A 13,043-nucleotide genomic window follows, 5' to 3' on the forward strand; every position below is an offset into this window, starting at 1 on the left:
GGTGCTTTAAAAGAAAAGACATATCAAAGAGAATGGATATTCGAGACCTTTCAAGGCACGCTCAGTCGTTCCTAAACAAAGTATCATCTTAGAAACAGAATTGTCCAGCGCCCGGAAATAAATTCTGATAAATTTATTAAGAATGTGTTTGTAAATAGGCTTTTATTTAAATGTAATCATAAGTCTTTAAACCATGGTCATATTTCATCCGTATTTCAGAATAACATTTTTTTTAACGATTGTAAATGTTACTTAAGATTCGTCTTTTATCATAGGAGGAATAAAGATTATACAACGATTATTATTCATCGGGGTATAGTGTCACCGTTTGTCTCGTGATGAAGTGTTCTGAAGGTCAAGATCTTTCGACTGGGCGAGGAAGTCCAATGATTAAGAATTGGGCATCACATTGCAAGGCATGATGCCTCGCTTTGATTGATTAGTTTTCAAGAGTTGTAATTGGCTGGGATTCCCTGTTTTCGATGTCTACTCACTATAGTTACTGTATTACGCTGGAAAGTTATGAGTCAATATAGGCCCGTGTCTAGTGAACTAAAATTTTCTTTAGACCATCCGCAACCTCTATTTAACACTCCTTCAGCTTCATTCACCATGCACCATTTCCTGGCAATTGCCGATGGAAATAAAGTAACATAGTGGTTCGCATAAAACGGTCGTTTCTCTGACAACCGCCATTTTCACTTATCCGCTCTTTCTCACCAGCCGAATTTCAGAAGCAGGCTAGTCACTACCCATCAGAAAAAGGCACACAAGAGTAAAGTTACGCTGTCGAGCGCGGATCATCATGGCTTTATTCGCTGACTAGAAAACGAACAGTTCCGGATTACCAATAATTCCTCGGCTAAAAGACGAGAAAAGAAAAGTGAAAAAAAAACAAACGCTCATGACTAAGCGCGCGTGAACTCTCATTACCACGCGCGCGCGAACTCTAAAGCGAGGTGTCACTCTCCTCGCGCCCTTAACTTCCCAGAGCTCACACAGAGCTGGTTTTTGTTACCGATTTCTATTGACTTACGTGACTAAGAATATTGCGCTAAAAGACGTGTCATATTGGACATAAACTACCTAAATCTGACACAGACAAAAGGTCTTTGCCTTTATTTGTTCTTTCAACACGATTGTGTGTGTTCTGGCAATAACAAAAAGGTTAAATATAAATCTTCTTATAAAAATTCATGACTGATTTCCTTCTTCATGTCAAAGAAAAATTGAGGAAATAAGTACTGTTTTTTTTTTGCTCCAAAGCCTATCTTCAAAATAATCGTTGAAAAACTTTCTGGAAAAACATTAACCCTTTAAATCCCACGAGTGGCCATGACAGAATTTCTCCTTACAATATCTAAACAATCTCAAGCAGACAAATGATGCGAATAAAGATAAGTTTCACATAAGGGGTTAATCAGTTGATTAAAGTCTATCTTCAAAATAATCATTGAAAAACTTTCTGGAAAAACATTAACCCTTTAAATCCCACGAGTGGCCATGACAGAATTTCTCCTTACAATATCTAAACAATCTCAAGCAGACAAATGACGCGAATAAAGATAAGTTTCACATAAGGGGTTAATCAGTTGATCAAATAACAATTTCTCCAAACTAACATCATAAAAATTTAAATGGCAAACAGTAAGGAGAATTACTCATGAGATCTTAGGAGTGAAAGGGTGAAATAAAAATGAAATAATGTAGAAAAGAAAATGATACAACAGAAGCTTTGCAAAACTTTCTAAGAAATAGCCTTCTCAAGAAGATGAGAAGATAAGAATATATTTACAGACGAATGCAAGGTATGAAAAGGTACAGTTAAAACAAATGTCCATCATTATGAATGTGTTTCATGTCTAAGTTCACCAGAATCCAACATCATATTCTTGGAGCTGGTCTTAGATTCTTTGGCCTCCATATTCCTATACTGAGTTCACTGAAACAAGATGCTAAGACAGGTCCTCTGCTGCTAACCTGGTCAGGTGAAAGACATAGCAAATAGGGTTTGAGTCACGATGTCCCTTACATAAGACCTTTAATCTCCCTAATAATTGTAGTATACCTGTGTGAATGTACTTTGAGAATCTGGTGTTAACCAGAACACGGCATCCTTATAAGGCCCATTTACTCCTGAAAATGAAAGGGCATCATGAGCCCTTCCCTCTCCTTTAACCCTTCAACTCCTTGAAGTGATTAACATGTAACTTCTCCCTATAATATCCATACATTATGCAGCAAACAGGTGATGAGAATACTCAAACTTTTAAAGTTTATCCGATAGAAGCTGTCATCATGATCTTATACTAAATTCTTTCAAACCAATTTACAAAGAAATATGTATCAGTTAGAGTAGAGAATTTACAATCAGATCTTGGGAGTTAAAGGGATAAAGAGTTACCCACTCTAAAAAGTTCTCTCCCCCAAAACTACCCCTCTGAAATAAGCCTCCCACAATAATGAGCCCTCCCTCTCTAAAATGACCCCTCTCTAATAAGCCATCTCTCTCTGTGTGATAAGAGATGTTAGAACTGTGTGCTATCAATCCTTAGTTAAATTTTTACTACAACTGTTTACACTCACTGATGCAACTTGTCCAGAATGACAATCAAATGAATGAATCACAGATAAGATGCGAGAGGGTTCCAACACCTGCAAATGGAGGATGATAATCATAATTAATAATTATTCAAAACCAAGGATTGTTGAAAGGGAGAGATATATCCATTGCTCCTTTGCAACCCTTGAGCAAGAGGGGGGGGGGAAGTTAAGGTGCATATGACCTCCTCCCTTAGTCAAGAACAAAGGGATGATTCATAACAATTCTTACAATAAAGCAACCTTGCATGTCCCTACTCCCCCCCCCCCCCCCTCTTGAGAGAAATCCTGCCTATGTCCTTGTTACTTCTTACCTTAATAGATTTGTCTGTTGAGCAGGCTACAACTGCACCTCCATAGTGACACATAGCAGAGATTTTCCCTTTGGAATCAAGTTTAATGCTAGGCTTGGAAAAAAGGAACAACTAATTCACTTAACATTTCAAAACAAGTTGCATTTATAACAGGACACATTAAATCTATGCACTACCTTAGGTCAGAGATTTTAAACAATGCCAAAGTGCATATCAGAATTTTTCAGGAATTCGAAGGATTTTTCTGTCTCAATTCCCACACCACAACTTACTGTTATCTCTTCAAATCTATCAGCTGTTGTGTCCAACAGGTGCAGGCGACCTTCTCTTCCTCCAACCCTGAGGTAGTTATAGCCACAACTGGAACTATGGCACAAGCTGAAGACTGGACTCTCAAGCTACAAAAAGCAACATGACTTCAGAAAATGTATTTAAGCACAAAACACTTGTCTTAGGGGAGCAAATAGTCATGATGCTATCTTGCTTCCTTATGTTTTTATTCAATTCTAAATTGGCCCCTTTCAAATTACCTTTGGCCTCTTTTTCAAAGCGAGACCTGATGCTCAACTATTTGTATGAAATTGAGTTTAATTTGAATAACATTCAGAGCTGGAAGATGCAGTGGTCTCAGCAAAAGCTTATTACCTGCAGTCTACCAGCATCTTTAGAACCTCTCACAGCTGTCTGTTTAGCCTAAGAGCATGCTCTCTTATTTGTACTTGCGTTTGCAAAGCTGCCGAAGTATTTCACATCATTGGCAGGGGTTTATAGAGAAACTCCCTGATTATGCAGTCTAGATAATCAGTGGGTCACTTGATGTTACGGTAGTTATCAAAAATGCAAAAATCTTTTTCATTTTCTGTATCTGAACATTCTAACCACTTCATTCAATTCACTAACTGACAAATTCAGTTAATGGAGCCGTATCACTGTTTCTAAATCTTATTAAAAAAAACTAAGCCTCAGTTATTTGAAATCCAGTTTGATCTTTTTTTGCCTGGGCCATCCTCTCTCCTTCTTGGTTATTTTCTGTTTCCTTCTTGGATCTTTTTCTACCAAACTAATATCTTATGGTTTCTTCCTTTCTTTTTTTCTTTTTTTTTTTTTCTATTCTGCCATTTTTGAAATATAACACATCGGTAAAAATAATACAAATTTATTACAATATAATGGAAAATTTAACATGTGGCAAGGATACCTTTAGAGAAACCACAAGGGTTATACAAGCTACAAGCTCCTCATATTTTACAAAGGTAAGGTATTTAGTTACATGGCATAATTTAGGAACAAAACATTTAAGGTTAAAAAAGACAGAACACTCACACATATTAAATATCAACTTTCAACTTGCACTTACATTTGCAAGGCAAAGAATGTCACTTTAACCCTTTCACTCTCAAGATCTAATTAGTAGTTCTCCTTACTATCTGCCATACAATTCTTATGATGTTAGTTCAGAGAATTTGGTATTAGATCAACTAATAACCCCATGGTTGACATTCTTCTCTATTCTCATCACCTGCCTGCTTGATATTGTATTGATATTGTAAGGAGAAATTCTGTCTTGGTCACTTGTGGGAGTGAAAGGGTTAAATCAAAATAAATCTAGGTAGTAATTAAAGAAGGACACTGACTATACCTTTACTGTTTTATAAACTTGTGCAGCTCTTCTATCATACACACAAAGGGTTTTGTCCTCACTTCCACTTATAATAAACTTGTCATCCACAGACAGACACAACACTGGCCTGCTGTGGTTCTTTAATCTGCTAATGATATTGCCAGCTAAAGAAAAACAACAACAACAACAACAAAAATTATGATCAATTTACTTCAAAAGTTTTGAAAATTTGTTTTCTCAGCATTATCCAAAGTACATATTTTACTTGTTTAAAAAAATATATGTGAAACCCTTCAAAAATTGGATTGACCAGTCGATAATCTCTTATCCATGGTAAGAGGACAGAGTAGAATAAAATTTGGCCTGTAATCACACTCGCTGATCTACATTGTAATGACTTTATAGTGGTAATAATACCAGGTGGAGTCCAATTCAGCCTGTAATTATAAGAATGATTACAAAAATGGGTGGCCGCAAAGCAAGAGTCTGATTTTTCAACCACAAATATGACTACACGACTGAATTTAATGACAAGAAGTCAGGTGTTACCAATTAATGATAACCATTACAATTTCAGAAGAAAAAAAACATTTATTTGAGAAAATATCTTGGATAGAGACACATTGACTTTTTCCCAATTTTGTAGGTTAAGTGGTTGTTGCTAAATTGGTTTTGAAATCAATTAATATGTGGTTGGTGGATTTAGCTGACCTAGTGGACTAAGTATGATTGGCTGCTTAAACTGTTTGATTACACATGTCTGATTATAGCCAACTGTCCAATTACACCTCTACAGGATAATTACTGAAAAGTAATGCAGCTTGTGCACCAATCACATTTGAGGAAATTGTAATATTTATGCATGATTAATAATGGTAATAGGACTCTGTGGAGTCCAATTCTGCTTGTGATCATACAGGTGATTAATGAAAACATGATTTGTTAATCACGAGTACGATTATAGACAGAATTGGACAAAACAAAGTCCTCTTACCAAACTGTGACAAAATTTGAGAAAGAAATTAGACATCTGTTATACATTTTCATTAGAAAAAAAAACAATTAACTCAGCAAAATGCACAACAACAGCATGCACATGTGGCAAATACTGTCCATATACACAGGTATGACATGTCAACTGTCCTATTACATTGTCTAATTACAAGCATGATGCATGCACTGTCCTATTCATGCTCAAATCATGCTGTTGATAACCAATCACCTTTGAGAATTTTATTACAGTTATGATTAAAGAAGTTAGATTATCTCACCTCTCAGGTCCCACAATGAAATACTCTTGTCATAAGAACCAGATATAAGCATCTCTTGTTCCCACGACATACAAAGTACAGCTGCCTTATGAGTACTATGAGTGAACAGCAAAGAACAAAATAACATCAGACAGAAAGATAGACTGCATTCACTTCAAACAGGAAGAACAAACCATGTTTTCAATATAAGTTAGGGTACATAATGAAAATTACATTTCAAATGCAAGCAATTGTTATTAAAATAACTGTACACTTTTCTTTATGAATATCAGCTTGCCCGGCCAGTCATACAGAAAATCATGTGACACAATGAAAATCATATTTCAAATGTTCCTTGTGTAATTATCATAAATATAATTTAATGTACATTTATTACTAAAAATTTGAACTTAATTTACTCTACAGCACCTTATGGTTGTCATCTCAACATTTCGTCCCTGAAGATCCCACAACTTTATTTTGCTATCCCATGATCCTGAACACACCCTAGGAGCTCCTGTGGGGTCACTAGAGAGGCACCACACCCAACCCTGAAAACAGAGATAACTGCTGTCAGTAACTACCTTGGGAATATAACCCAGTAAATATTAGGCAGCTTTTCATTTCCATGGTTAGTGCTCTGGCTCTGGTTGTCAAAGGGTGGATAACGCTATCAACCGCATTAATCTCCATCTGGTGGAAAACACAGTATGTTTTGTCAACACCTATCCACTGGATAGTGATTTATACCTTGGATAGCATTATCAGCCCTTTGAACAAATGGGCCTTGGACTTTAAATCCTGACTTGTTCTGGTTCAAGCAATGATCAGAATCATTTTACAGTGATCTCAGGAAAGAGAATCTTAATTTATAATAGTGTCTTCTCTACATCTTCAGTCAAGCCCAGAAACCCATTATGCCTGAGTAAGTCAATCACACACTACCCAACTGAGTTCTGTTACACAGATTACCTTAGTTTATGTCTATTTTTCTTGTGGTAAGTGCCCTTGTAGGCTGAACAGTCAGTTATGCTTATACTCAGTGTCCTAACAGCATTTGTCTTTCATGTGTTCTTATTTTAGTCATTGTCTTTTGTCAGTGTTATTATCTTTCGTCAGCATTATTATCTTCAACAGTCATCAGCTTTAGTGTGTCTCTCCTCGAACTACTGATTCCAATTCTTAACCCTTTAACTCCTACAAGTAACCAAGACAGAATTTCTCCTTACAATATCAATACAAAATCAACCAGATATGTGATGAGAATAAAGAAAATATCAATTTGGGGATAATTAGTTGATCCAATACTAAATTCTCTGAGTTAAAATTATGAGAATTGTATGGTTGACAGTGAGGAGAACGACAAATTTGATCTGGGAGTTAAAGGGTTAAAGGAGCTTTCATGTTTTAGTAGATTAATAGCTGCATGCACTACCTAACATTAGCTTTTAACGGTTTTTTGTTGACTTAAAGCAAGAGTAAAACTACCTTGTGACCATCAAGTGCTTGCTTGAAAGACTTCTTTCCATATCCTGCCTCATCAGGAACAGACAAAGCATTTAAATTCCAGACCCCCACTGAACGATCTCTTGAACCTGAAATGCACAGCTCTCCACCCCTCATCACATGAACTGTATCTACTGTGGCAAAGTGCTGATCTTTAAGCTCATAAAAATCCAGAGACGCCACAGGATCTTGCCAAAATGCATCCATGTCTTCATGTTGGACACATATTCTCTTCCAACTATAACAAATTTAATGATAAAATTAATAAAATCTTACTAACATGTTTAACGTAGTTAAAACAGTGTGTATATCTCCACTATACAATGACCTTTCAAGTAAAATTTCAAAGGCCTGAGTGAGTCTCTTTTAGTCTGATGTCCAGACCACTTTCCTCTCACTCAACCCTTAAACTCCCATGAGTGACCAAGACAGAATTTTTCCTTAAAAAATATCCATATGATATTAACCAGATAAGTGATGAGAATAAAGAAAAAGATCAATTTGAGGATAATTAGTTGATCCAATACTAAATTCTCTGAACTAACATTATACAAATTACAGGGCAAGCAGTAAGGAGAATTACTGATAAGATCTTGGGAGTGAAAGGGAAAACACTTTCTCCTACAACTTATCATGTGATTTTCATTCATATTCCTTGAAACAAACCTCCCTTATTTATTATTTTCAAATTTGCTTGTTCACTTTTTTCTCATTTCATTTGTCTTTTTGATCAGTATTTAGGGTTTGAAGCTAGAGGTTTCAAGACTTTCAGCATTTTAGATTGATAACGGCTCACAACCGTAAACAAAATTGACATGTGCACTGCCATCTTGAACTACAGACAAGATGGAGGTCATTCCTTTCAAACACAAAATGTGGTTCTATAAGTTTGGTTGTCTAGTGTCCCTGATGGATCAGCTCACTGAAAAGAAAAGACCTCATCTTACATATATTACACAAACAGGAAAAAGAAAAGCACCTCTTAATGAAAATCCTGAAAGAGAAAAATACTCAGTTGCATGAAACTGTTTGCATGATTTCCAACTTTCAAGCCTCTCTAAAAGCCTTAACCCTTTACACCTTCACATCAGTATGTCTATTCTCCATACTGTTCTCTATACATTTCCTAAAGTGAGGACAAGGAGAATTTGCTTAACAATCAAGAGCTTCTTTGGTTGCTGATCATTTCCTTTATTCTCATGACCTTTATGTGTGATTCAGGGTAACATTGTAAGGAGAAATTAGATGCCAGTCACTCTCAAAGGTCAAAGGGTTAAGCTATGCATGTAGCCAAAAATTTATCACCACAAAATTTGTGCAGATAAGATTGATAAAAAGTACTGGGATCAATATCAGTATCTGGGCAACTGCCCACCTACCCCTCCCCTAACCCAACATTACCCTAGGTTGTTATCAATTGATTGTTGTTGAGTTAGGGGAGGGGTAGGTGGGCAGTTGCCCAGATACTGATATTGATCCAAGTACTGTAGCCTAAAAGAAATCTGTGCTATTTTTTACACCAGTGCTGCTTAAGACTAGTGTTAAACATGTACAAGACTTTGAAATAAACCAAGGTGTACAAAAGTGAGAGAAGTGTAACTAAAGAGAAGAGGAAAAAGAACTGATTCCTCTCAGTTTTCATTTTAAATTTGTTGACTTCGTAGTAGAAAAATCAGGATGAAATATCTTTTTGCCAATCTGTGTATTCTAAATATGTACTTGTACTAATAATCAAATTTTACAGCTAAAGAGAGAGATTCCCTTTTTGCAAAGTAATTTAGGCCAATTCTGTCTTAAAAACCACAAGTCAGAGGAGTAGAATGATAAAATTAGCTACATGCAACTTGCTCAAATAAAAGAAAAAACAAAGAAAAAAATCACTTAAGCCACTTAGATAAACCATCTTTTAAAATATACAGTAAGTAATTAAATTAAACAAATATTTTAAATAATTACGATCATGCTACTAACCTTGTCACATAGTCATAATCTTCTCTTTTATCTCTCTGTGGCCATCTTTTTCCAAACCTTGTCTTCCAACTAGACTCAGGAGATAGCAGATGATGAAAAAGTTTACAGACACCTGTCAACACACTTAGTGCAAACCGTGCATCAAGGTATGAAAAAATCACAAGAATCAACTCTGGTGGGAGACCTGCCAGAGATAAAGAATTCCATTGTCTATTGTCAGTTGTACAAGTGTCGACAGAAGTTTCAACGCTGTTTCCTTCATCTGTAACTTTTACCATTACATCTGGAGAAGAGAAGGCTGGATCACAATTGGCACAGTTTCCACTACAACTTAACTTCATATTTTCTCTGGTTATTGAATTTTTGCTGTCTTCTAGTGAATAATCTTGGAAGCAATTTAGTTGGTGTTCTTTATCCATTTCACCTCCACTCTGTACAGTGCCATCCGCGTTGTAACCCTCAACATCCATTAAGCTGTTCCAAAAACAAGGAATATTAATTTTAAAATTTCAACCAGGCACATACAGAACTAAATTGAATCAATCGATATAACACTTCTACATCACCCTCCCATGAGCCCAAAATGAAAAGTTCAAGACAAATGAATTTTTAAGTAAGGCAAGGGCAGAGAGATTTGAAGTTTCCCTTTTAAATATGTGAAGTGTGAAATGCTGTTTAAAGTGCTTGTCACTCGTGAAATTTCTAAATTTGTACATGAAATGGGATCAGGACTCCCATCCCTTTGCCAGCCTCTTATAAGCAGTAATATTAACTAAAGGCTTCAGCTGAAATTTTTTCAAAGTTAACAATTGTTTTCCATAAATCACTAATGGGTCACCAGAAATAAAAGTTTAGTTGCCAGGAAAAAAAATCTGGCAATCTTTCTTGGAGTACCATAGGATATCACAAAGTTTAAGAATCCTACAACTAAGGACGATATTATTATAATATAAACTGTAACCCAGCTACTTGAACCCCCAAGGGAAAGAAAAAATAATTTGATTCAGCAGGGGTTTGAGTTTGCTGATAGTAAATGACTGAAAAAATGAGCTCAAGGTAAACTGGATCTTGTGCAAGTTACCCAGGGGTTTGAGTAACCAAGTTTGATTTTGATTTTTGATTTTTCCATTGTATTGTAAATATTGTATTAATCAACCCAAACTATCTCAGGAAAAAAGTAAGAAAAAGTTCAGTTAATTCACTTTAGCTGGCCACAAGACCACTTAACCCTTAATATCCAGGATGCATATTCTCCATACTGTTCTCCTTATATTCCCTAAGGTGTTCTCGAGGAGAATTTATTTAACAATCAAGAGCCTCTTTAGTTGGTGGTCATTTCCTTTATTTTTGTGACCCTAATGTTAGAATCAGAGGTCATATTTTTGAGAGAAATTCGATGTTGGTAACTCTAACAGGTCAAAGGGTTTTAAAATAATAATTCTTGAAAGCTTTAAGTATGTAATCTTTTTTATTCAAAGAAAAGCTTTCCAAAGAAAGCATTGGAATATAAAATTTTTCAAGACCTTTCATTGTTTTTAAACTATTTTCAAGTCAGTTTTAGTCATAATTGTCTGATTTTTGTCTTCTTTAAATTTGACAAGCTTTCTGTAAAAATGACATAGAGGTTTCCTGGCACTTGTTAAAAGTGGTCAAAAGTAACAGAAATTAAGGATGAGGGTTCTACCTGTTCAAAAATATAGAATGCATGGTATAGAATATATATTTCTAAAGGTTTCCTAATGATGCTGCCCTTTGTTTTTGAGAAAGAACACATGCAAAATCCTCTATGTTTCTCAAAGCTCTTTTTGATACTCTTTTGTTGAACAAGAAACAAAGAAAGCTTTGTCTTCTTTAAAAAAGGTGGACAGCCTCAAGAGGTTTTTGTGACAGTTATGTTTGGAAAGGAAGAAAAAAACAGCAAGAAATTTTAAGAAATTTCTCAAGAATTAGTTTCCCCGTAAGTCAAACAAAAGCCCTGAAGCCAAAATATCTGACCAGTTTGTTCTCAAAAAAAGAGTTTCTAAACAAAGAAGCTTCAAGAAATAGAGAAACTATCCCCAGGCTAGACCTAGGCAGTTTTCAATAATTTTTCAATAAGCTGTGCCATCAAAGGTGTAATAGGTAGCTGTGCCTGAGAAGGAGGTGTAAGGCAAAACCTTAACATGAGGGCCAGTTATTACAGACTAAATATACAGCACTAAGTGGTCTTCAAGGAGGCAGTAGACCACCAGCAACTGGCTTTTTTCTTGAAAACCTCTTTTAAACCATGGGCCAAATATAAATTATTTTTGTTGCATCCTTTATAGATGTTGACATTAAAAAATTGTTCCCACTTTGCATCATAAAGCAAACTCAAGAGGAAGCTATTAAATATAACTTACACCTGGGGAGAGATTAAACATGGTAAACTTCTTTCTAAGTGTAAGCTGTCTACATATTGGCTCTTGTTCATTAATTTTGATGTAAATATAAAACATTCTCTAGCAAATTCATTCTTTTTTATGTTCGGCAGAATGATGTAGCAGTAAGAACTCCACCATCACAATAGAGAAATGAAAATTTAAGATATAATTATAAAATACACCAAATGATGGCCCATCAGGTGATAGGACATCAGAACATTTCGCCAAAAATAATAGTCCCTAATTATCTGGGCTGAAATAAAAATAATTTTCTCTCAAAAGGTGGACACATCATTAATCAAAAATTTATTACAAGTCAGACATTTGGCTCAAGCTTGAGTTTGCGTGCGTTCGATTAATTTCGTTCAAAGGTTGTCACGAGGTAATATATTTAGTGCGTCACGGCCTAGTTGGTTTATACTAGAGATCTAATATTAGCTGTACTGAAAATTAACCGATTGAAAATCTGATTGGTTTTTATCAAAATCCACTTGACTGTACTGTCATAGACATTTCGAAAAAACTTGTTTTTTTTTCCTCACGTGGAGGTTTTAAATATTTCCAACCGCAAAAATACATCTGGAAGATAAACATTCTGAACTAACCGACACATATCTGTCTTTCACGATCGCGGGTGTATTTGCTTTAAAAAGGGCTTTTCGGAACGACATGATTTCCGGTAATGTTCGCCACAATTTTTAATCAACTTACCTTTCAAAAAAATATTAAAACAGCAGTTATCTGACGTTACATCTTTCATGAGCCTCTATTCAACGAAACAAACAAAAGAAACCATCTCGAACAACCGATTCACCTGTATTCTTTAAAGTCCGAAAAATGTAAGGCGCTGAAAAAGATATGAGAGAACACTGGTGACTACACTAAGAGTTACATTCCGAATGATGACGACTATTTACCGAAGCTTGACGAGACTTTGTCCCTGATATTTTCAGTGCACTATAGCTAGTCGGATTTCGTCGTAAGTGTCTCCGGAGAAGATGACTTAGCAGTTTGTCCAGTCCTCTCTCCTCACTGTAAACAAGTCTGATTACACAACGGCACCGCAAAGCCTTCAGTAAAGCAGGAAGATATCAGTGTCAACATAGCCTGGAAAGCCTACGATCATATTTTTCTCTTTAGCGGCCGAAAAATCCCAAACTTTAGCAGCTAAAGTTTTAGCTGTCTTTGGGTTTCAAAAATATTGGGAAATCTTGATGGGAGAGGAGAAAAAATAGCGTTAAAAGTTTGGTAACGCAAAATCCCTCGCGTTTCGTGAGAGGTAAGTTGGGTTAATTCTTGGAAAACAGAGTTTTCCTCTTCACATTTTTACTGTTTCAGTTTCATGTGATTACGTAACGATATTCAAATACGTTTGTTT

At 35.7% G+C, this 13,043-nt stretch overlaps 2 protein-coding genes across 6 annotated transcripts in view; one reads left to right on the forward strand and one right to left on the reverse strand.

Moving 5' to 3' along the window:
- Positions 1-1,096: 1,096 nt before the first annotated feature.
- Positions 1,097-12,650, reverse strand: LOC113673241 (F-box/WD repeat-containing protein 9). Of its 2 annotated transcripts, none has more exons than XR_016181122.1 (10): positions 12,377-12,514; positions 9,264-9,737; positions 7,275-7,530; positions 6,216-6,337; positions 5,808-5,902; positions 4,555-4,700; positions 3,188-3,313; positions 2,916-3,003; positions 2,587-2,655; positions 1,097-1,980 (listed from the first exon to the last, which is right to left on the reverse strand). XR_016181122.1 is itself a non-coding variant. In XM_027189628.2 (10 exons), the coding sequence occupies exons 2-10, from the start codon at positions 9,731-9,733 to the stop codon at positions 1,885-1,887; spliced, it is 1,473 nt and encodes a 490-aa protein (XP_027045429.2). In that variant the 5' UTR covers positions 9,734-9,737; positions 12,377-12,650; the 3' UTR covers positions 1,097-1,884. The 2 variants fall into 2 exon arrangements, 1 of the variants encoding a protein (XP_027045429.2); XM_027189628.2 differs by having other exon boundaries at positions 2,916-3,008; positions 12,377-12,650.
- Positions 12,573-13,043, forward strand: part of LOC113673233 (phospholipid-transporting ATPase ABCA1) — a 38,498-nt gene continuing 38,027 nt past the window's right edge. For all 4 annotated transcript variants that reach the window (XM_027189616.2, XM_027189617.2, XM_027189618.2 and 1 more), the window contains exon 1: positions 12,573-12,944. The gene's annotated coding sequence lies outside the window, so the exon portion shown is untranslated. The remainder of the gene's footprint in view (positions 12,945-13,043) is intronic.

Source organism: Pocillopora damicornis, chromosome 11, assembly GCF_964200805.1.
Source record: "Pocillopora damicornis chromosome 11, jaPocDami1.2, whole genome shotgun sequence".
Lineage (NCBI taxonomy): Eukaryota > Metazoa > Cnidaria > Anthozoa > Scleractinia > Pocilloporidae > Pocillopora > Pocillopora damicornis.

Coding starts and splice junctions, on each gene's coding strand:
- LOC113673241 (XM_027189628.2), bottom strand. CDS start 9,733: ATGGATGTTGAGGGTTACAACGCGGATGGCACTGTACAGAGTGGAGGT. Junction 3,314..4,554: donor AAGTTTATAAAACAGTAAAG/GTATAGTCAGTG, acceptor TGCTTTTTGTAG/CTTGAGAGTCCAGTCTTCAG. Junction 3,009..3,187: donor ATAGATTTGAAGAGATAACA/GTAAGTTGTGGT, acceptor CTTTTTTCCAAG/CCTAGCATTAAACTTGATTC.